At 46.8% G+C, this 25,572-nt stretch overlaps 1 protein-coding gene across 2 annotated transcripts in view; it reads left to right on the top strand.

Moving 5' to 3' along the window:
• Positions 1 to 25,572, top strand: part of NPHP4 (nephrocystin 4) — a 570,758-nt gene that overhangs the window by 208,844 nt on the left and 336,342 nt on the right. For both annotated transcript variants that reach the window (XM_077458285.1, XM_077458284.1), the window contains exon 4: positions 19,714 to 19,883. In XM_077458285.1, coding sequence (XP_077314411.1) covers positions 19,714 to 19,883 — 170 coding nt within the window. The remainder of the gene's footprint in view (positions 1 to 19,713; positions 19,884 to 25,572) is intronic.

Raw genomic sequence — 25,572 nt, 5'->3', positions numbered from 1 at the left:
TGGGCCCCGGGGGGCCCCTCTGTGACCGAGGAGGAAGCATCAGCTGTCACATTTCTAGTTCAGGATACAAAATCCAATAAGACGTCTTCTATAGCAATACTTTCACTATTAATGTCCTGCCTCGCTGTGGGGTCTGATCACTGATGTAGGGAGCCCTGCCCCCTGCTGGACACAGCTGTTATTACACTTTCCTCTACTGGTTATACATTTTATTAGTCATATTTTTCCCCTTTGTACTTGGGGGGCCTCAATCAGGACTCTATAGGCATTCTATGATTTGAAAGGGGTTTTAAGTAAATGGCAGGCCAGACTTTTTATTTTGCTTTAGATTTGTCAGGTTTTTATTGGTGTGTTACATTTAGGAAAAAGACCGGTGATAGAGAGATACAAAGTAACATTGTTTATAAACATTGATCAGACAGGAGAGAGAGAGATACAAAGTAACATTGTTTATAAACATTGATCAGACAAGAGATAGAGAGATACAAAGTAACATTGTTTATAAACATTGATCAGACAGGAGATAGAGAGATGCAAAGTAACATTGTTTATAAACATTGATCAGACAGGAGATAGAGAGATGCAAAGTAACATTGTTTATAAACATTGATCAGACAGGAGATAGAGAGATGCAAAGTAACATTGTTTATAAACATTGATCAGACAGGAGATAGAGAGATACAAAGTAACATTGTTTATAAACATTGATCAGACAGGAGATAGAGAGATACAAAGTAACATTGTTTATAAACATTGATCAGACAGGAGATAGAGAGATACAAAGTAACATTGTTTATAAACATTGATCAGACAGGAGATAGAGAGATACAAAGTAACATTGTTTATAAACATTGATCAGACAGGAGATAGAGAGATACAAAGTAACATTGTTTATAAACAAACGGGGGGTACACAGGGGGAGAGCAAAACTGTTTAAATTTCTGTTTAAATTCAGTCTTGTCCTTTATTGCATTTCTCAATAAACTTTAATTAGATGATATTGGATCTGCTGAGGACAGATTGGTTCTCCATATCCATGGTGCGGAGATCTCAGGTGTATTATGAAGACGGAGCTCATTATTTCCACATTTTCTCCGGTAAGGAAGGATGTAATAATAAGACTTTTCTCAGTCAGATGAGATCTATGACAGCCGACTTGTCAGAAGGGTCTTTTCTTTTTTTTTTAATCAAGGAATTCGGTTGCTGGGTGATGGGCGGGGAGGTGCATTGTGTGCAGTGACTAGTTGGTTTTCAGCAGTGGAACTTTGCCAAAGACAATGCAGGACTTTTTCCCAATACAGATAGGTTTGTGTGTATAGTCTGAACCGGCCTAGAATGGATGAAAGGATCACAATGGGTCTGTGGAGGGATTTTTGGCCCACCTGACTAAATCCTTTGGGAATGATGGTCATCGGGCTTCCATAATATAACATTGGGGGTTATTTATGAAAGGCAAATCCACTTTGCACAAGTGCACTTGGAAGTGCGGTCATTGTAATCTGAGGGGTAGATCTGAAACGAGGGGAAGCTCTGCTCATTTTATCATCCAATCATGTGCAAGATAAAATGCTGTTTTTTATTTTCCTTGCATGTTCCCCTCCGATCTACAGCAACTGCCCTTCCAAGTGTACTTGTAGTGCAAAGTGGATTTGCCTCATAATAATGATCCCTCTCCATCTCTTTCTGTCTTTCTCCCTTTCTCTCTGCTCTCCACTCTCTCTGCCCATCTCTGTCACTGTCTACCTCTCTCTGTCTCCCCCCCTCTCTCTCCCCCTCGCTCTTCCCTCTCTCTCCCCCTCTCTCTTCCCCCTCTCTCCCTCACTCCCTCCCTCTCTCTCTGTCCATCTCTCTCTCCTTCTCCCCCTCTCTCTCCTTCTCCCCCTCCCTCCTCTCTCTCTCTCTCCCTCACTCCCTCCCTCTCTCTCTGTCCATCTCTCTCTCCTTCTCCCCCTCCCTCCTCTCTCTCTCTCCCCCCCCGCTCTCCCTCCCCGCTCTCTTTCCCCACTCTCTCCCTCCCTCTCACCTCTCTCTCTCTCCTTCCCTCTCACCTCTCTCTCTCTCTCCTTCCCTCTCACCTCTCTCTCTCTCTCTCTCTCTCTCTCTCTCTCTCCATCTCCCCCTCTCTCTTCCCCCTCCCCTCTCTCTCTCCCCCCATGTCTCCCCTCTCTCTCCCCATCTTTCCCCTCTCTCCCTCCCCCTCTCTCTCTCCCCACCTCTCCCCTCTCTCTCTCTCTCTCTCCCCCTCTCTCTCTCTCCCCACCTCTCGCCTCTCTCTCTCCCCCTCTTTCCCTCTCCCTCCCTCTCCCTCGCTCTCCCTCTCTCCCCCTCTCTCTCTGTCCATCTCTCTCTTGCCGCTCTCTCCCTCCCCCTCTCTCCCTCTCTATCCATCTCCCCCCTCCCTCTCCCCCTCTTCCTTCTCTCTCTCTCTCTCTCTTTTTCTTCCCCTCCCCTCTCTCCCCCATTTTCTCCCTCTCTCCCCCCTCTCTCCCTCCCTCCCTCTCTCTGTCCATCTCTCTCTCTCCACCCCTCCCCCCTCTTGACCCTCTCTCTCTCCCCCCTCTCTCCCTCCCCCCTCTCTTTTCATCTCTTCCCCCTCTCTCTCTCCCCCTCTTCCTTCTCTCTCTCTCTTCCCCCTCCCCTCTCTCTCGCCCCTCTCCCTCTCTCCTTCTCCCCCCCTCTCTCTCTCCCTCTCCATCTCTCTCTCTCTCCCTCCCTCTCTCTCCTCTCTCTCTCTCCCTCCCCATCTCTCCGCTCTCTCTCCCTCCCTCTCCCTCCCTCTCTCCCCATCTCTCTCTCTCTCTCTCCCCCTCTCTCTATCTCTCTCTCTCTCTCTGTCCATCTCTCTCTCTCTGCTCCCCCCTCTCTCTCTCTCTCTCCCCCATCTCTCTTTCCTCTCCCCCTCTTTCCCTCTCTCTCCCTCTCGCCCCCTCCCTCCCTGCTCGCTCTCTCTTCCCCTCTCTCTCTCCCCCCCTCCCCCTCTCTCTCTCTCTCTGCCCCCCTCTCTTCCCCCCTCTCTCTTTCTCTCTCTCTCTGTCCAATGTCCATCTCTCTTTCTGCCCCTTCCCTTCTCTCTTATATATATATATATATATATATATATATATATATATATATATATATATATATATATATATATATTTGCAATGTTGCTATGTATCTACTAATAACAATCATTAGCGGGGCACCTTGAGATGGACTCCCCTCCTTTCCTCCGGGGGGAGATATGACATTCTACTATTCCTCATACCCGCTGCTCTGGTTTTGGCTCATCCTCCGCCTTTATATCCTGTAATTTCCTTCTCTCAGGACACCCGCACAGCGACTTTAATCCTCTCTGCAGAGAGCTAATGTGACCAGATGATAAAGAAGGATTCTCATACCGTTTCCTTTTATTGGATACACAAAACAATGCCTACTAAGTAGCCAATCACTTTCCGTTGCTCCCTTTTATTTGCGGGCGCCGTCATTGTTATCGGTAATGAGCTCCGAGCGCCGTCAGTAGATCAGAAGTCACAGAAAGTCAGAAAACTTCGCTCTGAACTTTCTTCAGGGCAGGCCTCCGGGCCGCGGTGTGTCAGCGACGCAATGGAGGACAATGGCGGCAACATTTCCACTTCCATATTCTTCTCTGTGAACTTTCGCTCTCCTTATTTGTTTGTCCTCTTAATGTTCCTTCCAGGGGTGCGAAAAGAACAATTGGTAGCGTGATGTTATTCTGGAGTATAATAATATGCGATATTCTGGTGTCAGAATAGGTGGTCGTGCTGTGCGGGGACATCATAGCGGAGAGAAAACAATTTAATCGCATTCCAAATGCATAATGCCCGGCTCTTCTATAGATCGCAAAGCCTTCAGATCATTTCTTAATTTGAGATATGAAGGTAAAAGCGAGCTGTACAATGAGAGAGCGCCGACTCATTTCATGGAATATTATTGTGTGAAACGCGTATTCTGAGTTATTGTCTTCTCTTCACCTTAATGCAGCTTTATTATGTTTTCCATTTCCATAGTGGGGGGAGGTTTGCAAATCCTGCACTCTGTACACAGCACACACCTGACCTCTGCACTCTGTACATAGCGAACCAGTAAACTCTACATTCTGTACATAGTGCGCCCCTGAACCCTGTACTCTGTATGTAGCGTAATCCTGAACCCTGCGCTCTCTATGTAGCTCAATCCTGAACCCTGCACTCTCTATGTAGCTCAATCCTGAACCCTGCACTCTCTTTGTAGCACAATCCTGAACTCTGCTGTACTTGACACACCCCAAAACCCTGCACTCTGTATGTAGTGTAATTCTGAACTCTGCTTGCAGTACGTAACACACTCCTGAACCCTGCACTCTGTATGTAGTGTAATCCTGAACTCTGCTTGCTGTACGTAACACACTCCTGAACCCTGCACTCTGTATGTAGTGTAATTCTGAACTCTGCTTGCTGTACTTGACACACCCTAGAACCCTGCACTCTGTATGTAGTGTAATCCTGAACTCTGCTTGCTGTATTTAACACACTCCAGAACCCTGCACTCTGTATGTAGTGTAATTCTGAACTCTGCTTGCTGTACTTGACACACTCCAGAACCCTGCACTTTCTATGTAGTGTAATACTGAACTCTGCTTGCAGTATGTAACACACTCCAGAACCCTGCACTCTGTATGTAGTGTAATCCTGAACTCTGCTTGCTGTACTTGACACACTCCAGAACCCTGCACTCTGTATGTAGTGTAATCCTGAACTCTGCTTGCTGTACTTGACACACTCCAGAACCCTGCACTCTGTATGTAGTGTAATCCTGAACTCTGCTTGCTGTACTTAACACGCTCCTGAACCCTGCACTCTGTATGTAGTGTAATCCTGAACTCTGCTTGCTGTACTTGACACACTCCAGAACCCTGCACTCTGTATGTAGTGTAATTCTGAACTCTGCTTGCAGTATGTAACACACTCCAGAACCCTGCACTCTGTATGTAGTGTAATCCTGAACTCTGCTTGCTGTACTTGACACACTCCAGAACCCTGCACTCTGTATGTAGTGTAATCCTGAACTCTGCTTGCTGTACTTGACACACTCCAGAACCCTGCACTCTGTATGTAGTGTAATCCTGAACTCTGCTTGCTGTACTTGACACACTCCAGAACCCTGCACTCTGTATGTAGTGTAATCCTGAACTCTGCTTGCTGTACTTGACACACTCCAGAACCCTGCACTCTGTATGTAGTGTAATCCTGAACTCTGCTTGCTGTACTTAACACGCTCCTGAACCCTGCACTCTGTATGTAGTGTAATCCTGAACTCTGCTTGCTGTACTTGACACACTCCAGAACCCTGCACTCTGTATGTAGTGTAATCCTGAACTCTGCTTGCTGTACTTGACACACTCCAGAACCCTGCACTCTGTATGTAGTGTAATCCTGAACTCTGCTTGCTGTACTTGACACACTCCAGAACCCTGCACTCTGTATGTAGTGTAATCCTGAACTCTGCTTGCTGTACTTAACACACTCCAGAACCCTGCACTCTGTATGTAGTGTAATCCCGAACTCTGCTTGCTGTACTTGACACACTCCAGAACCCTGCACTCTGTATGTAGTGTAATCCTGAACTCTGCTTGCTGTACTTAACACACTCCAGAACCCTGCACTCTGTATGTAGTGTAATCCTGAACTCTGCTGCTGTACGTAACACACTCCAGAACCCTGCACTCTGTATGTAGTGTAATCCTGAACTCTGCTTGCTGTACTTAACACACTCCAGAACCCTGCACTCTGTATGTAGTGTAATCCTGAACTCTGCTGCTGTACGTAACGCACCCCAGAACCCTGCACTCTGTATGTAGTGTAATCCTGAACTCTGCTTGCTGTGCTTAACACGCTCCTTAACCCTGCACTCTGTATGTAGTGTAATTCTGAACTCTGCTTGCTGTACTTAACACACTCCTGAACCCTGCACTCTGTATGTAGTGTAATCCTGAACTCTGCTTGCTGTGCTTAACACACCCCTGAACCCTGCACTCTGTATGTAGTGTAATTCTGAACTCTGCTTGCTGTACTTAACACACTCCTGAACCCTGCACTCTGTATGTAGTGTAATTCTGAACTCTGCTTGCTGTACTTAACACACTCCTGAACCCTGCACTCTGTATGTAGTGTAATCCTGAACTCTGCTTGCTGTACTTAACACACTCCAGAACCCTGCACTCTGTATGTAGTGTAATCCTGAACTCTGCTGCTGTACGTAACACACTCCAGAACCCTGCACTCTGTATGTAGTGTAATCCTGAACTCTGCTTGCAGTACGTAACGCACCCCAGAACCCTGCACTCTGTATGTAGTGTAATCCTGAACTCTGCTTACTGTGCTTAACACGCTCCTGAACCCTGCACTCTGTATGTAGTGTAATCCTGAACTCTGCTTGCTGTGCTTAACACACCCCTGAACCCTGCACTCTGTATGTAGTGTAATCCTGAACTCTGCTTACTGTGCTTAACACGCTCCTGAACCCTGCACTCTGTATGTAGTGTAATCCTGAACTCTGCTTGCTGTGCTTAACACACCCCTGAACCCTGCACTCTGTATGTAGTGTAATTCTGAACTCTGCTTGCTGTACTTAACACACTCCTGAACCCTGCACTCTGTATGTAGCGTAATCTTGAACTCTGCTTGCTGTACTTGACACACCCCAGAACCCTGCACTCTGTATGTAGTGTAATCCTGAACTCTGCACTAGCTGCTGATTGGCTGCCATGAACCTCTTGCTGGCCCTATGTCCAGCACTGTTGGTTCTTTGGCTCCCACCACACATTGCGTTGGATTTCTGATCTTGAATTTGTTCTGTACATTGAAGGCGCGGAGCGAATCGCACGTCAGCCAGCAGTGTGAATGTCACGCCGTCTGCCGGTAACGACTTATTATTCATATACCTGTCTCCGCTTTGTTCTTGTGGTTTTAAGATACATTAAAAATTTAAACATGAAAGTAAAACATGAAGGGAAGCAGCCGGCACCGTCAAGAATCTCCTCGGAGTCGGCTGTGAACACCATGTCTCCATTCAACTCAATTAGTATCAAACATATAGTATTTCTTCCACGGCGGTGTCAGCGTAAGAAAACCGCTAAATACAGCCGGAGTATGTCTGCCGACCGCCAAGCAGTGCGCCAATCTGTTCAGCCCGTTTTCTAACCCAGGCACACTATAGACTGGCATACCCACCCACTGCAAGCAAAGCATTACAGGTTGATTGGGTAATGGAGCAGCAGATCGCTGATGAGGTCATCTCTGTGCTGTTTCCTCCAATCAGGAAGCTCCATTTATTAGATCCACAGTACTGGGAGATGCAGTATCAGAATGACATGGTTGTCTTGTCCTCTCCCAGTTTGAAAGCAGTGCTAGGGGTTATAGAGGGGGGAGGGGCGGGGTCAGAGGTTGAATGAGGAGGAGCTACTTGAAATGTAACCTCTGAATTCCAGGTATGTGTATTTTGCATAGTTGCAGTACATTTGTCCAGCTTGGACCAATATGCACTCACCGGACACTTTATTAGATACACCTCTTCCATTTCTTGATAACACAAATTGCTAATCAGCCAATCACACGGCAGCAACTCATTGCATTTGGGTATCTAGACATGGTGAAGACGACTTGCTGAAGTTCAAACCGAGCATCAGAATGGGGAAGAACGTGGCATGGATGTTGGTGACAGACGGGCCGGTCTGAGTATTTCTGGGATTTTCACACACAACCAACTGTCGGGATTATAGAGAATGGTGGGAAAAAGAGAAAATATCCAGTGAGCGGCAGTTGTGTGGAGGAAAATGCCTTCTTGAGGTCAGAGGAGAATGGGCAGACTGGTTCCAGATGATAGAAAGACAACAGGAACTCAAATAACCTCTCGTTACACACAAGGTATGCAGAATACCATCTCTGAACACACAACACATACAACTTTGAAGCAGATGGGCTACAGCAGCAGAAGACCACACCGGGTGCCACTCTAAGAACAGGAAACTGAGGCTACAATTGGCACAGGATCATCAACATTGGACAATATAAGATTGGAAAAATGTTACCCGGTCTGATGAGTCTGGATTTCACCTCCGACATTCAGATGGTGGGGTCAGAATTTGGTGCATGGATCCATCCTGCCTTCTATCACCGGTTCAGGCTGGTGGTGGGGGTGTAATGGTGTGGGGGATGGGGTATCACCGGTTCAGGCTGGTGGTGGGGGTGTAATGGTGTGGGGGATGGGATATCACCGGTTCAGGCTGGTGGTGGGGGTGTAATGGTGTGGGGGATGGGATATCACCGGTTCAGGCTGGTGGTGGTGTAATGGTGTGGGGGATGGGATATCACCGGTTCAGGCTGGTGGTGCGGGTGTAATGGTGTGGGGGATGGGGTATCACCGGTTCAGGCTGGTGGTGGGGGTGTAATGGTGTGGGGGATGGGGTATCACCGGTTCAGGCTGGTGGTGGGGGTGTAATGGTGTGGGGGATGGGATATCACCGGTTCAGGCTGGTGGTGCGGGTGTAATGGTGTGGGGGATGGGGTATCACCGGTTCAGGCTGGTGGTGGGGGTGTAATGGTGTGGGGGATGGGATATCACCGGTTCAGGCTGGTGGTGGGGGTGTAATGGTGTGGGGGATGGGATATCACCGGTTCAGGCTGGTGGTGCGGGTGTAATGGTGTGGGGGATGGGGTATCACCGGTTCAGGCTGGTGGTGGGGGTGTAATGGTGTGGGGGATGGGATATCACCGGTTCAGGCTGGTGGTGGGGGTGTAATGGTGTGGGGGATGGGATATCACCGGTTCAGGCTGGTGGTGCGGGTGTAATGGTGTGGGGGATGGGGTATCACCGGTTCAGGCTGGTGGTGGGGGATGGGATATCACCGGTTCAGGCTGGTGGTGGGGGTGTAATGGTGTGGGGGATGGGATATCACCGGTTCAGGCTGGTGGTGGGGGTGTAATGGTGAGGGGGATGGGGTATCACCGGTTCAGGCTGGTGGTGGGGGTGTAATGGTGTGGGGGATGGGGTACCTGAGTATTGTTGCTGACCATGTCCATCCCTTTATGACTACAGTGTCCCCATTTTTCTGATGGCTCCTTCCAGCAGAATAATGCCCCATGTCATACAATAGAGCACCTTTGGGATGTGGAGGAATGGGAGATTTGCATCATGGATGTGCAGTTGACAAATCTGCAGCGACTGTGTGATGTCATTATGCCACTATGGAGCAAAATCTCTAAGGAACGTTTCCAACACCTTGTTGAATATATGCCACCAAGAATGAAGGGAAAAGGGGGTCTAACCCGCTACTAGCAAGGAGGACTTAATAAAGGGGTCCAACCCGCTACTAGCAAGGGGGACCTAATAAAGGGGTCCAACCCGCTACTAGCAAGGGGGACCTAATAAAGGGGGTCCAACCCGCTACTAGCAAGGAGGACCTAATAAAGGGGGTCCAACCCGCTACTAGCAAAGGGGACTTAATAAAGGGGTCCAACCCGCTACTAGCAAGGGGGTCCTAATAAAGGGGGTCCAACCCGCTACTAGCAAGGGGGTCCTAATAAAGGGGTCCAACCCGCTACTAGCAAGGGGGTCCTAATAAAGGGGTCCAACCCGCTACTAGCAAGGGGGACCTAATAAAGGGGGTCCAACCCGCTACTAGCAAGGGGGTCCTAATAAAGGGGTCCAACCCGCTACTAGCAAGGGGGTCCTAATAAAGGGGTCCAACCCGCTACTAGCAAGGGGGACCTAATAAAGGGAGTCCAACCTTCTACTAGCAAGGAGGACCTAATAAAGGGGGTCCAACCCGCTACTAGCAAGGGGCACCTAATAAAGGGGGTCCAACCTTCTACTAGCAAGGAGGACCTAATAAAGGGGGTCCAACCCGCTACTAGCAAGGGGCACCTAATAAAGGGGGTCCAACCTTCTACTAGCAAGGGGGACCTAATAAAGGGGTCCAACCTGCTACTAGCAAGACCTAGCAAGACCTAATAAAGTGTCCGGTGAGTGTACAGAAGTGTTCAGATGGCTGCAGATCCATACCATTTAGCACATGTCTTACTATGCAGTTGACCACTAGAGGGAGCTTTTACACATACATGAAATATAATAATCAAAATATGTAAAACTTGTCAAATATCACTTAAAGGCAAATGTTACAATATAACCCCTACTGTTGCCCCATAACATAGGCTGTAGTCTCCCACCAATAGGAACGCAGCTGAGTTGGAATCTTAGTATTCCACAGGCTGTACTCCACCTCCTAACAGAAGCTTTGTGCTTGATGATGTTTTATTTCTTTATGAACGCCCATTAGAAAAAAAAAACAGACCCCAAGCCTGCGCTGAGTCTTTATGACCTTCCTGAGAAAAGACCTGAAATGTCTGCAGGATTAGCGCAGCGCGTCGTCTGCTCTGTGCATCATTTCCATATTGCTGCTTCCGATGACAAATGAAAAACGGTCTCTGAGTGGTAAATGGTGCGTGTGCGGCCCCCAGACGAGGGCGCTCCGTATGAGCATCTTCTTCAGTGATTTAGGAATCTGTTTCTCCCGTCATGGAGGGTAACTGCCATATGAAGATAAGGGAATAGCAGCTTTGAATGTCACTGGTTTTTCGTGGCGGATGTGGAACCAGGCTGGTCATATTTCGGGGACGCGGCTGTTTGCACACATGGGAATTGTACATGCTCACACCTCCAACGCTTATTTATACAGTTTTAGATTTGACTCTATGTCCGGTATACCCAGGGCCCTCTTTAATATTGGTTGGATCCTGGGCAAAAATTTCTTGGGGGCCCCCCCATGTAATTTCACTCTCCACCTTCTCTGAGACATACAATAAATAACAGCTATGCTTAAAATCAGTTTACTGTATCAGATCAGGCAGAAAGTGTGATTGGTTGCTAGAGGTTACAGCATATCAATACTGCTTACTGGCTGGTTGCTAGAGGTTACAGCGCACATTAAGGCTCACTGATTAGTTGCTAGAGGTTACAGCGCACATTAAGGCTCACTGATTAGTTGCTAGAGGTTACAGCGCACATTAAGGCTCACTGATTAGTTGCTAGAGGTTACAGCGCACATTAAGGCTCACTGATTAGTTGCTAGAGGTTACAGCGCACATTAAGGCTCACTGATTAGTTGCTAGAGGTTACAGCACATCATCTCCTCACTGCAGGGGAGCATGATATACATATGAATGCCGCCTTTATTTACATATCTATGCTGCCAGCCACAATTATTTACATATGAATGATGGTTATTTACATGTAAACACAGGGTCTGCAGGTGAGTCATCTGTACACAGCAATAGGGCAGAGCTGGGCAACATTAGTAGCAGCACTTCACACTGAGATATCGGGACACAACACAGGACTAAAACCTCAAGGGACAAGGGAATTTAAACCAGGATAGTTGAAAAGTATGAGGCAGCTGCTTTGGGCCCCACAACAATGACAGGGCCCAGGGCAGCTGCCCCATTTGCCCTGCCTTAAAGACGGCCCTGGGTATACCCAAGGGTCATCAAAGTATTTCTAAACTTTTCTTTAAAGTTTGGTCTAGACCAGGAATCTCAAACTGGTGGCCCTCTAGCTGTTGCAAAACTACAAGTCCCATCATGCCTCTGCCTGAGGGAGTTGTGCTTGTACCCTGCAGCCTTGCAATGCCTCGTGGGTAGTTTCGCAACAGCTGGAGGGCCACCAGTTTGAGACCCCCTGGTCTTGGCCCTCATTGATATGTTGGATAATGATTTGATTCCTCTTTCCTCCATACCTTGGATCCTTCCTGCACATCGCCGCCAATTGTTTCTTTTCCCATCATTTTTATTAAGGTTTTAAACCATACAGATATAAAACCATATAGATATAAAACCATATAGATATAAAACCATATAGATATAAAACCATACAGATATAAAACCATATAGATATAAAACCATATAGATATAAAACCATACAATACAATATAAAGAAGTACCGGACATGAGAACGTCATTGGCACACAGCATTGGTCGCTATGGAACTGGTGTAATGCTATTTTGAACTATGACTATAACTCTGAAGAACAGAAGATACATCCTCGGAGAAGGAGCGGCATGGCGGGGGGCACTCTCATCTAAGACGAGGGGTTATCTCAGCCATGAATTGATCCTGGTAGCTGGTGGTCATTATGTTAGAATACACATCCCGCAAACGAGGAGTGGGACCAATGGCGGATGACCGGCCCTGCATCAAAAAAAAAAAAAAAATGGAAGGAGAAAGGAGGGTTGGAAAATCCCCAAGATTTTCAATGGTGGAAGCCTAATGCCGCGTACACACAACCGGACTTTTTGACAGCAAAGGTCCGACGGAACGAGACCGTCGGACAATTCCATCTTGTGCGGGCTCCATCGGACCTTTGCTTGCCAAAAATCCGGTAGACTTTAGAAAATAGAACATGTTTTACATTTTTCCACCAGAACTCCACCGGACCGAGAAATCCGCTCGTGTGTATGCTGGTCCGACGGACAAAAACCGACGCTAGGGCAGCTATTGGCTACTGGCTATGAACTTCCTTATTCTAGTCCGGTCGTACGTCATCACGTTCGAATCCATCGGACTTTGGTGTGATTGTGTGTGGCCAAGTCCGTTCATTGGGAAAGACCGTCGGACCTAGTCCCTCGAAAAGTCCGGTCGCGTGTACGCAGCATTAGGGACTTACCATGGTGTGTTCATTGCTTACTGCTAGGGAAATTCGTTCGTTCCAATACCTACACGACTCTCAATCCCGAATCAGAACATTTTCGTTATATTCAAATTCGCCACTTTATGGAGTACTTGACCAAACATCATGAGCACCCATTGCTGCCCACCCCCTTCAAGGCCAGATGTCGAACCTGCCCTGCAACTCAGGGTCTGATCTCTTTGTTATTTTCCTCAATGTTGAATAATATTGGGTCGCAAACTCCTCCCTCCCCCCGCTCCACCTCGCGAAGATTGGCTTAAAATGTCCCCCACTTGGCATCATATACTCAAAGTCCCCCCCCCCATTTACATCACAATGTATCCCCCTTTCCATCAGATTTCCCTCCCCTTCACATCAAGATGCCCCCCTTTACATCACACTGCCTTCTCTTCACATCAAGATTCTCCCTTTAAATCACAGTCCCCCCTTACATCAGAGTCCCTCCCCTTTACATCAGTCCCACAGCCCCCTCTTTACATCACAGTGCCCCCCCTTTACATCACACTGGCCTTCCCTTCACATCAAGTTCCTCTCTTTACATCACAGCCCCCTGTTTACATCACAGTGCCCCCCCCCTTTACATCACACTGCCCTTCCCTTCACATCAGGATCCTCCCTTTACATCACAGCCCCCTGTTTATATCACTGTGCCGTCCCCCCCTACATCACACTGCCCTTCCCTTCACATTAAGATCCTCTGTTTACATTATAGTCCCCCCCTTTACATCAGAGTCCCTACCCTTTTACATCACCCCTCCCCCCCTTTACATCACAGTACCACAGCCCCCTCCTTACATCACTGTTCCCCACCCCCTTTACATCATGCTGTCCTTTTCTTCACATTAAGAGCCTCCCTTTACATTATCACCTCCCTTTACGTTATTACCCCCTTTACATCACAGTGTACCCCCCTTTACATCGCACTGTCCTTCCTTTCACATTAAGATCCTCCCTTTACATTATAACACCCCCACCCCTTTACATCACAGCCCCCTTTTACATCACAGTGCACAGTGCACCACCCCCCCCCTTCTCTCCCCTTCACATTAGGATCCTCCCTTTTACATTGCTATTCCCCCCCTTTCACATCACATTCTCCTCCCATACATCACAGCCCCTCTTGAATGAAAATCTCCTCCCACCTTTACATCGCAGTCTCAACTTCACGTCGGTTTCCCACTTTCACAGTAGTATCCTCAGCCCCCTTTCCAATCCTGCCTTACACAGGGTGGAGGGTGGGAGGCACAGCAGGTCTGGACGTAGGATGAGAGCTGCCCAAATATTTATGTTAACAAACAGGTGATTGATTGCAAATATCTCCCAGGAAATCCTGGCAACCAATCACCTACTTGTTAACTTAAAAAGTTTCCAGCTCCCACCCTCCATCCAGAACTGTCATATCTCCCACCCTCCGCTCTGCCGTGAGGATGACAGCGGTGGCTGAGGCACAGAACCGGCAGGGGGAACTGTAGGACGCTAGGCGAGAGAGACCGAGGACCTAAGTGGCACAACTGTGGTGGTCCGGATTGGGTGAGCCACTTGATCTGGACCAGGGTCCACCATTTAGTGATGCCGGTGTCTTGTCTAATAGCGTCCTCCATCGGATAGTGTCCCCTGCGTACTGCGCATGCGCAGTACACAGGAACACAGATTCCGAAAATTGCCGAGGATGAACGGCGCCTGCGCCGTGAGTCCAGGTTCTATCCCCACTATCCAAGTGGACATAGAGTTAGAATAAAAAAGAGCCGAGCGCAGCGAGGCCGAGCCCGAATCGTGGCGAGCGAAGCTCACCCGCGAGGGGCCCTCTAAAATTCACAACCCTATGTCCGCTTGGATGGTGGGGCCACCACCTCCACTCACGGCACAGGCGCCGTTCAGCTTCGGAGATTTTCCGAAGCTTCGTCTGCTCCGTACTGCGCATGCGCAGTACGGAGCGGACACTATGTGATGGCCGGACTCTATTAGGCAGAACACCGGCTCTCAAAGAACCTACCCGTTGATCCTTTACTTCTTGCAGTGATAGTAAAAACAGCGATCACGTGACCTAGGGAGAAGCAGCAAAAAAAGGTACTAATTCGATTTCTAAAGCCTTTTCTATATAAAGCCACTGATCTGTAGATCTGTACATAGGACCGCATTCCTAGTGGGTGTTCCTAGCCAGTCTCTATTTACATGCAGACCATCCTAGGGAGCACCCACGTGTGATGCTGAGTCTTCATGATTAACCACTTGCTTACTGGGCACTTAAACCCCCCTCCTGCCCAGACCAATTTTCAGCTTTCAGCGCTGATGCACTTTGAATGACAATTGCGCGGCCATACAACACTGTACCCAAATGAAATTTTTTATCATTTCTTTCCCACAAATAGAGCTTTCTTTTGGTGGTATTTAATTACAGCTGGGAGTTTTATTTTTTGCTAAACAAACAAAAAAAGATGCAAAATAATTTAAAAAAAAAATCATGTTTAATAGTTTGTTATAAAATTTTGCAAACAGGTCATTTTTCTCCTTCATTGAAGTGCGCTGATGAGGCGGCACTGATAGGCTGCACTGGTGGGCACTGATAGGCTGCACTGGTGGGCACTGATAGGCATAGTTAAGGCGGCACTAATAGGCACAGATAAGGTGGCACCGATAGGCACAGATAAGGCAGTACTGATGGGCACAGATAAGGCGGCCCTGATGGGCAAAGATGGGCACAGATAAGATGGCACGGATGGGTGGCACGGATGGGTGGCACTAAGGGGCACTGATAGGTACCACTGATGGGCACTGATAGGTGGCTCTGATAGGTGGCACTGCTGGGCACTGAAGGGCGGCACTGATGGACGGCACTGATGTGCACTGGTAGATGACACTGATGGGCACGGATATGTGGCACTGGGGTGCAGCACCGTTGTTGAGGCAGATTGTGGGCACTGATGGGTGGCACTGTGGGCACTGCTGGGTGGCACTTACGGGGGGCACTTATTTATTCCTGAGGGGGGCAGGTGGGCACTGGTAAGCTGGCCGCGATCGGGACTGATGTCCTGATCACGGCCGCCGGTGATCGGCTCTTTTTTTTTCTCCTCGCACTGTCAGCGCGAGGAGGAATAATAGCCGATTACCGGCTCCGTTGTATCACATGATCAGCTGTCATTGGCTGACAGCTGCTCACGTGGTAAGGGGTCGGTATCGACCCCTTGCTCGGATTCGTGATCAGGCGAGTCTCATAGACTCGCCGATCACAGAGCGCGCCAGCCGCTCGTGCACGGGACGACGTCAATAGACGTAATCCCGGCAAAGGAGGTCCGCGCTGTAGCCGTCATTTGGCTATAGCGCGGATCTCTAGTGGTTAAAGGAACTGAAATCCAATGAAAGGAATGGGCAGGCTGGAGAGGAAAGGACTGGGAACTACAAGTCCCATGAGCCTGAAAAGTTACAAGCACGACTCCTAAAGCCAGAGGCATGATGGGACTTGTAGTTCCGCAACAGCTGGAGGGCCACAGGTTGAGCAACCATGGGCCAGATGATGCTGGATGTCCTCCAGCCAGGAAATGAGGTGGGCGCTATCTGGCTGAAGGAAAGGCTGGAGGCCAAACTTTAATTTTAATTGTATGCCTGTAGGGTGATGCAGTATTAGGTTTACCATCACACTTCAAAAATACACGAAAACGTTCATCAATAGAAAAAAAAGATTAGCGGTAGACTCGCAGCAACATATATGCTACAGATTAACAGTTTCTCTTTAAAAATTGCCTTTGGCTCATACGTCTCCCATACGTCCCGCATTGGCCATTGTTTAGCTCGGCAGTGACTTGCTGGGAGGAATAGTCTGCGGAGATGGTTTTGGAATGAGAAAGGATTAATGCGGCTGCTAGCCTGTCATTTGTCCCATATTTCTAAATGTCAGGACTTATTTGTAATATGCGCTCATGTTTTTTTTTTTCTTCTTCTAAATGAATGCGTAATGCCGGAGAGGCCAATCTATCATTTTAATCATCTGCGCCGTCACATTTCCAGGTCTACGCCAGCGCCATTTAAATAAATGTTCTGGTTCTGATCTCCTTATCCCGGGGTTCAGAGATTTCCAGTCACTTATTTTCTGTATATGAATTTCCTTCCAAAGTTTTTCACACGTTATCAGGGCCACCTTCGAGGGGGGAACGAGGGGGGCAGCCTATGCACATGTAGGGGGCCTGGGCATCCCGTGGCCCCGAAACCAATGAGTTGTTAACTTAACTGTATAGTAACAGCCAGGACTCTTTTTCTGGTGGAATGTGCCGGAGCGGTGTTCCGGCACCTCCGCTGGAGACGGGGAGAAAAGAAGCACTCTCTGTATACTATTGCTTTAGCAGGGTGGCTGTGGAGTGAGCCGATGCAGTTCACTTAGTTCCTGCTGCAGCCTGAGAGAGGCGAAGGCGGAGTGATATCATCTGCACTCCGTCTCTCCTTGCTGACCAGATAATGGTTTGGGTGCCGGTCGCAGATCAGCCATGTAGAAGATCTGCGCTGCGTGTAGCCTGCCTGACTGACTCACTGAGGACTGGAGACAAGTTGTTAGACATCACATTTTTTGGTAAATTGGATGACAATGTTGCTAGATAAGGGCCTGTACTGTGATGGTCTCTTTGTTGTATTAGGCTGTGACTGTCTTTTTGTTGAATTGGGCTGTCTCTTTACTGGATGGGCTAGATTAGGCTGTTTCTATATGGGGATGTCTTTTTGCTGGATTGGGATGTTTCTTTACTGAATTTTTGGGGATGTCTCTGCTGGATTGGCTGTCTTTTTGCTAATTTGGGATGTCTCTGAATATATGAGGATTTCTCTTTGCTATATGGGGATGTCTCTTTGCTGAATATTTGGGGATGTCTCTGCTGGATTAGGCTTTCTATTTGCTGGATTGGGCTGTTTTTTTTGCCATGTGAGGATTTGCTATATCGGGATGTCTCTTTGCTAGATTGGGATGTTTCTTTGCTGGATGGGGATGTCTCTGTTGGAGTGGGCCACCTTTTTGCTTAATTGGGATGTCTCTTTGCTGGATGGGGATATCTCTTTTACATAGTTACATAGTTAGGCTGAAAAAAGAGTCCATCCATTTCAACCATAAAAAATTAATAAATATATCAAATAAATAATATCATACAATCCCATATACCCAATCCTATACCCACAGTTGATCCAGAGGAAGGCGAAAAAAAAACTCTTTGCTGGATTAGGCTGTCTCTTTGCTATATAGGGATGCTTCTTTGCTGGATTGTGATGTCTCTTTGCTGAATATATGGGGATGTCTCTCTGCTAAATATATGGGGGTGTTGGATTCGGTGGGACAGCCAGTAGGCAGGTCCTGGGAAATGTTGGTGAACACATACACAAATTCAAAAACATGATTTCTGGAATTCCATGGGCTATAAACATTATGTATAATTAGGTGAACCAATGAAAAAATAGGAGTGTCACTCTTTTAGAAGGTCCATTTTATTCTATACAAACATAACCGATTACCATGGTACCATGTTCTTTATTACCACTTGTCTACCAAGGTACATTTATAAACGGCATGGTGGACAAGTGGCTAAACCAAACTCACTGCTGCCGCAGCTGGCCTGCGAAGGGCTTTCCAGTAAAAGTGATCAGGGCAGCTCTAAAGCCACCTGATCACTTTTATAGGGCTGGCAAAGTTGCCTCCCCCTTCCCTGCTCGCGGTATCCATGGTGGTTCCCAGGCTTTCCCCTGGGAAGTCCGGTACGGCGGGAACTGCTTGTACAGTCAGAGCAGGAGGAACAGATGTTCCCCAAGCCGTCCTACGAGGAATGACCCCGGAAGCAATGTGTATTGTGTCACTTTCGAGGGCACAACTGTCATTCCTGCAAATGGTGCTTGAATAGCTGCATCTAATAGACCCCCTGATGTCTCTATAAAAGAGAAGCTCTCACCTGCCCATGCTATGACATTGCTTGTTAGCCCTCTTGTCATAGCAATAAAGTAAACCAATGTATATATAAAAATTGAAAAAAGTGTAAAAAAAATAAATAAATTATATAAATAAAAATAATCGAAACAAAATTTGAAAGCACCCCCGTCACACACCCCATATAAAAAGTGCAGAGAAAGGAGAACACGTGTATGTAAACATCAACTGCGCCACACATGTGAGGTACCGCCGCGAATGTCATAGTGAGGGCAATAATTGTAGGGCCATCATTATTAATTATCTCAAAACCGATAACCTTTTAAAGTATTGCCTATAGAGAATTTGGAATACCATAGTTTTTTGGGATTTTATGGGCGTGTGTAATTTTAAGGCTTGACGCGTTTGGTATCTATTTACTCGATGCAACCCAATCTTTCTTATTTTTACCAAAAAAATGTGTATAATATTGAGTTTGCACAAAAATTTATTTTAAATCATTTTTTCCTAAAAAATGTGCATTTGATGAATAGCTACACAAATATCGTGCAACTTAAAGATTGAAACTACCACCATTTTATTCTCCACGTTCTCTGTTTTCAGAAAATATATACTTTTGGAGGGTTTACAGTAATTTCTAGCAAGCAATGCAAATTTTATTGTGGTTGTAAAATTTAGACATGAAATATGAACAAAGCAATTCCCTCTATAGTGTTTAGTTGTCTCAATCCGGAGCTGTTTGGAGGGAAGAGATACATCCCTCTTCTCACAGCACACAGGAACAGAGCTGAGACTGTCAATCACAGGCTGTGTGCTGGAGCTCCCCCCCCCTGTCACCTTTGTCCTCTTGGTGTCAGGAAAACTGATAAGTAGGAGGGGATAGGGAATGTTTTTAGTTATGGTTAGCCTTTCCTAACACCTTAATCCTTGAATAGAAACAACGTTGCAATGTTTTCAGAATAGACAGTCTTTCGTGTTGGAGCCCCCCTTTAAATTGCACATAAGTAACATATGCACTAAGTCAGAGCTTTCCAAATTTTTTTTTTTTGTATCTGCATCTCAGTCTATAAACCATTGTATTCTGTCTTCTCTTTGTCTCCAGACCATTTACTTCCACACACCCTCAAATGATCCCAATAATGTCATTGTGGCTGAAGTGGTCGCTGTATCCAGGAAGAAGGATGGAACCGTTCAGGAGTTCTCCTGCGGCTTTGGGCTCCTCCGATTCCTTCTCACCCAACCAGAAGAAGACGCAGCCAGTCAAAGCAAAAGGTAAAGACAGCTATGCTATTATTATTCTTCTGTCATAAACCGCATGTAACGCACGTGGAGTGGCAAAGAGGGCGGGCATTATCACCCACACGTGGCACATATGTGTCCATGGGCGGCAGAGATTTCTGTGCTGAGAACGCTCTCCCACCTTTGGACTGCTAAGGCTTTTTTAATTAGTGCTCTCAGCAGTCCAAAGTCTTTATAACAAGTGGACCAGAAGACCTCCAACGCATTTTTGGGGGGGGGGGGGCACACATTCCCTATCATCAAGGCTGGGTGCAATGGCAGCCTTTGCCACTTCTACAGTGAACACCAGCAATGATTGTTGTCTAACCTCCTCTGTCTACAGGAGTATTTCGAGTCCATTTAACATTCTGTCAGTCACTTATCCCTGATCAAAGGTGACAGTGTGGCCCCCGAAACATGTTGGCGGTTTGTGCTGCTTGTTGTTGTAACCAGTTGAACAATAACAAACTTTGAACTCCTAAGAACTTTTCATTTGGCGTTCTCTTTGAGCTATTACACTCAGTAACATCCAAGGCCATCTTTGGAGAGCCTGGATTGTCTACGTAAGGGCCGGTTCACACAGGGGGCGATGCGAGGCGACACCGACTTGCCTCGCCGCGACCTGCCGCGACCTCAGCGGCGACTTGCAAATGACTTCTGTATAGAAGTCAATGCAAGTCGCCCCGAGGTCGCCCAAAAGTAGTACAGGAACCTTTTTTCTGAGTCGGAGCGACTCGAGTCGCTCCTCTCAGAACGGTTCCATTGTACAGAACGGGGGCGACTTGTCAGGTCGCGGCGAGGCAAGTCGTGTCGCCTCGCATCGCCCCCAGTGTGAACCGGCCCTAAGCCTTTCTCAACCTTTTCAACATAAAGGAACCATTGAAAAAGCTTTCCAATCTCAGGGAACCCCCTTCTAAAAAATGACTACAACTCATAATACATTAGTGTGGTGGTCAGTGGGAAGAATGCTCCTTACACTTGAGGTCATTGGGAAGAATTCCCCCCTTACAGATAGTGGAGTTATAGATAGTAGAAGATCAGTGGGGTCAGTGGAAACTTACCCGGGAGGCAAAAATTGCTCAAGGAACCCCTAGCAAACTCCGGAGAAACCCTGGTCAAGGAAGAATGCTGCTTACACTTGTGGTCACTGGGAAGAATCCCCCCTATATTACAGATAGCCAAAAAAGATGAATGGTGTCAATAGGAACTTATCTGAGAGGCAAACATTGCTCGTTGCTCAAGGAATCCCTAGCAACCTCTGGAGGAAACCTAGGATTTCATGGAACCGTGGTCGAGGAAGAATGCTCCTAATACTTGTGGTCATTGGGAAGAATTACCCCCTTCCAGATAGCAAAGAAGATCAATGGTGTCAGTGGGAATGTATCTGCAAGGTAGAAATTGCTCAAGAAACCTAGCAACCTCTGGAGGAAACCTAGGATTTCATGGAACCGTGGTCGAGGAAGAATGCTCCTAATACTTGTGGCCATTAGGAAGAATTCCCCCTTTACATTTGGCTAAAAAGATGAATGGTGTTAGTGGGACTTATCTGAGAAGCAGAAATTGCTTATTGCTCATCGAAACCCCTAGCAACCCCTGGAGGAACTCTAGGATTCCATGAAAACATGGTTAAGGAAGAATGCCCCTTAAACTTGTGGCCATTGTGCAGAAGTCCCCCCTTACAGATGGCTAAAAAGATGAATGGCGTCAGTGGGAACTTATCTGAGAATCAGAAATTGCTTATTGCTCATGGAAACCCCTAGCAACCTCTGGAGGAACTCTATGATTCCATGGAACCCTGGTTAAGGAAGAATGCTCCTTACACTTGTGGCCATTGGGAAGAATTACCTCTTTACAGAAGATCAACAATGTCAGTGGGGACTTATCTGAGAGGCAGGAATTGCCCATTTATCAAGGAACCCCTAGCAACCCCTGGAGAAACCCTAGGATTCCATGGAACCCTGGTTGAGGAAGAATGATCCTTAAACTTGTGGCCATTGGGAAGAATTCTCCCCTTACAGATGGCTAAAAAGATGAATAGCGTCAGTGAGAACTTATCTGAGAAGCAGAAATTGCTTATTGCTCATGGAAACCCCTAGTAACCTCTGGAGGAACTCTAGGATTCCATGGAACCCTGGTTGAGGAAGAATGCCCCTTTAACTTGTGGCCATTGGGCAGAATTCCCCCCTTACAGATGGCTAAAAAGATGAATGGCGTCACTGAGAACTTATCTGAGAAGCAGAAATTGCTTATTGCTCATGGAAACCCCTAGCAACCTCTGGAGGAACTCTATGATTCCATGGAACCCTAGTTGAGGAAGAATGCTCCTTAAACTTGTGGTCATTGGGAAGAATTACCCCCTTACAAAAGATCAACAATGTCTGTGGGAACATATCTGAGAGGCAAAAATTGCCCATTGCTCCAGGAACCCCTAGCAACCCCTGGAGGAATCCTATGATTCCATGGAACCCTGGTTGAGGAAGAATGCTCCTTAAACTTGTGGCCATTGGGAAGAATTCTCCCCTTACAGATGGCTAAAAAGATGAATGGCGTTAGTGAGAACTTATCTGAGAAGCAGAAATTGCTTATTGCTCATGGAAACCCCTAGTAACCTCTGGAGGAACTCTAGGATTCCATGGAACCCTGGTTGAGGAAGAATGCCCCTTTAACTTGTGGCCATTGGGCAGAATTCCCCCCTTACAGATGGCTAAAAAGATGAATGGCGTCACTGAGAACTTATCTGAGAAGCAGAAATTGCTTATTGCTCATGGAAACCCCTAGCAACCTCTGGAGGAACTCTATGATTCCATGGAACCCTAGTTGAGGAAGAATGCTCCTTAAACTTGTGGTCATTGGGAAGAATTACCCCCTTACAAAAGATCAACAATGTCTGTGGGAACATATCTGAGAGGCAAAAATTTCCCATTGCTCCAGGAACCCCTAGCAACCCCTGGAGGAATCCTATGATTCCATGGAACCCTGGTTGAGGAAGAATGCTCCTTAAACTTGTGGCCATTGGGCAGAATTCCCCCCTTACAGATGGCTAAAAAGATGAATGGCGTTAGTGAGAACTTATCTGAGAATCAGAAATTGCTTATTGCTCATGGAAACCCCTAGCAACCCCTGGAGGAACTCTATGATTCCATGGAACCCTAGTTGAGGAAGAATGCTCCTTAAACTTGTGGCCATTGGGCAGAATTCCCCCCTTACAGATGGCTAAAAAGATGAATGGCGTTAGTGAGAACTTATCTGAGAAGCAGAAATTGCTTATTGCTCATGGAAACCCCTAGCAACCTCTGGAGGAACTCTATGATTCCATGGAACCCTAGTTGAGGAAGAATGCTCCTTAAACTTGTGGTCATTGGGAAGAATTACCCCCTTACAAAAGATCAACAATGTCTGTGGGAACATATCTGAGAGGCAGAAATTGCCCATTGCTCCAGGAACCCCTAGCAACCCCTGGAGGAATCCTATGATTCCATGGAACCCTGGTTGAGGAAGAATGCTCCTTAAACTTGTGGCCATTGGGAAGAATTCTCCCCTTACAGATGGCTAAAAAGATGAATGGCGTTAGTGAGAACTTATCTGAGAAGCAGAAATTGCTTATTGCTCATGGAAACCCCTAGTAACCTCTGGAGGAACTCTAGGATTCCATGGAACCCTGGTTGAGGAAGAATGCCCCTTTAACTTGTGGCCATTGGGCAGAATTCCCCCCTTACAGATGGCTAAAAAGATGAATGGCGTCACTGAGAGCTTATCTGAGAAGCAGAAATTGCTTATTGCTCATGGAAACCCCTAGCAACCTCTGGAGGAACTCTATGATTCCATGGAACCCTAGTTGAGGAAGAATGCTCCTTAAACTTGTGGTCATTGGGAAGAATTACCCCCTTACAAAAGATCAACAATGTCTGTGGGAACATATCTGAGAGGCAAAAATTGCCCATTGCTCCAGGAACCCCTAGCAACCCCTGGAGGAATCCTATGATTCCATGGAACCCTGGTTGAGGAAGAATGCTCCTTAAACTTGTGGCCATTGGGCAGAATTCCCCCCTTACAGATGGCTAAAAAGATGAATGGCGTTAGTGAGAACTTATCTGAGAATCAGAAATTGCTTATTGCTCATGGAAACCCCTAGCAACCTCTGGAGGAACTCTATGATTCCATGGAAGCCTGGTTAAGGAAGAATGCTCCTTACACTTGTGGCCATTGGGAAGAATTACCCCCTTACAGAAGATCAACAATGTCAGTGGGGACTTATCTGAGAGGCAGAAATTGCCCATTGCTCCAGGAACCCCTAGAAACCCCTTGAGGAATCCTAAGATTCCATGGAACTCTGGATAAGGAAGAATGCTCCTTAAAGTTGTGGCCATTGGGAAGAATTCCCCCCTTACAGATGGCTAAAAAGATGAATGGCGCCAGTGGGAACTTATCTGAGAATCAGAAATTGCTCATGGAAACCCCTAGCAACCTCTGGAGGAACTCTAGGGTTCCATAGTACCCTGGTTGAGAAAGAATGTTCTTCACACTTGTGGTCATTAGGAAGAATTACCCCCTTACAGAAAGCTAAAAATATCAATGGTGTCAGTGGGAACTTATCCGAGAGGCAGAAATTGCTCAAGGAACCTTTATCAACCTTTGGAGGAACCCTAGGTTATGGAACCCTGGTCTACGTCCTGAGGTTTGGTCCTAAGACTTTGGGCTAATAGACATCTGTGACCTTGGGCAGGCTTTGAAGAAGCGTTGGATTACAGCGCAGAAGCGGAGGTGTTTACTAAACCGTCCAATAACCTGAAATCTGGAACCGCGAAGTGGCCATATGGCTGATGTCCTTCCTTATGCGTTACAAAGAAGAACTTTGAAGCGAACATCTGAGCTTATTTACTGCCGTTATTCAGGGTGCCATTTGGACACGGCGCTCTCATTTAGATGGATGTCGTAGCATATTGTCTATATGATTATACGGTTGGGCATGTTGCCTCCAAAGAGGGAAATTCGGCAAGAAAAACGGCTTAATAAATGCAGCAATATAGTCGTCTTGTTGAGAAAACCTTCATTATCGGAGACGTAGCCCTCTGAAGAGACGTCTGTATCGCACTGTGTAATGTTCTGCTGATGTGAATAATGAAATGGATAGCTAATAGAATATTTGGTTAGAGAGATATTAAGTTAGTGGAGCATGAATGATAATCTGCTTGTTTTGAGGTCACAATGGCACTCGCAGAATTTTAATCATGTGCCAGTCAATGAGAATTTGCCTTGAGCCCCGGAGATCTTGGATAACGTCTTGACATGTGTATAATACCAGCAATGTAAAAGAAGCAGATTTCTTTACCGTATGATACCCCGCCTAAGATTGCTTCTACCGTTCTCTCCCCGCAGAGCTAATTCCTTATCAGTGACCCCAAAATTCAAAAATGGACAATTTATGTGTCTCCTTTCTGTCACATTGTGAGACGCGATCGGTGCTGGAGACGAACTGAGAAAACAGCAGAAATTGCTTTTTTTTTTACGTTTATAGTGTCATTGCTGAGTATTCAGAAGTGGAAAGTTATTATTTTTTTTAGCCACTTTTTATTTTTAAAGCTGAACTCTAGAGAAAGGAAAATTTACAATTGTAGTGGGGCTCCTCTGCACGTAAACCCCTTAAAGTGATATTAAATCTTACATTGTAAAAATAAATTAAAAA

Source organism: Lithobates pipiens, unplaced genomic scaffold, assembly GCF_037356315.1.
Source record: "Lithobates pipiens isolate NorthernLeopardFrog02 unplaced genomic scaffold, aLitPip1_a1.2 Scaffold_27, whole genome shotgun sequence".
Lineage (NCBI taxonomy): Eukaryota > Metazoa > Chordata > Amphibia > Anura > Ranidae > Lithobates > Lithobates pipiens.
Note: the sequence above shows the minus strand (reverse complement) of the source record. Positions and strands in the feature narration are given on the sequence as shown.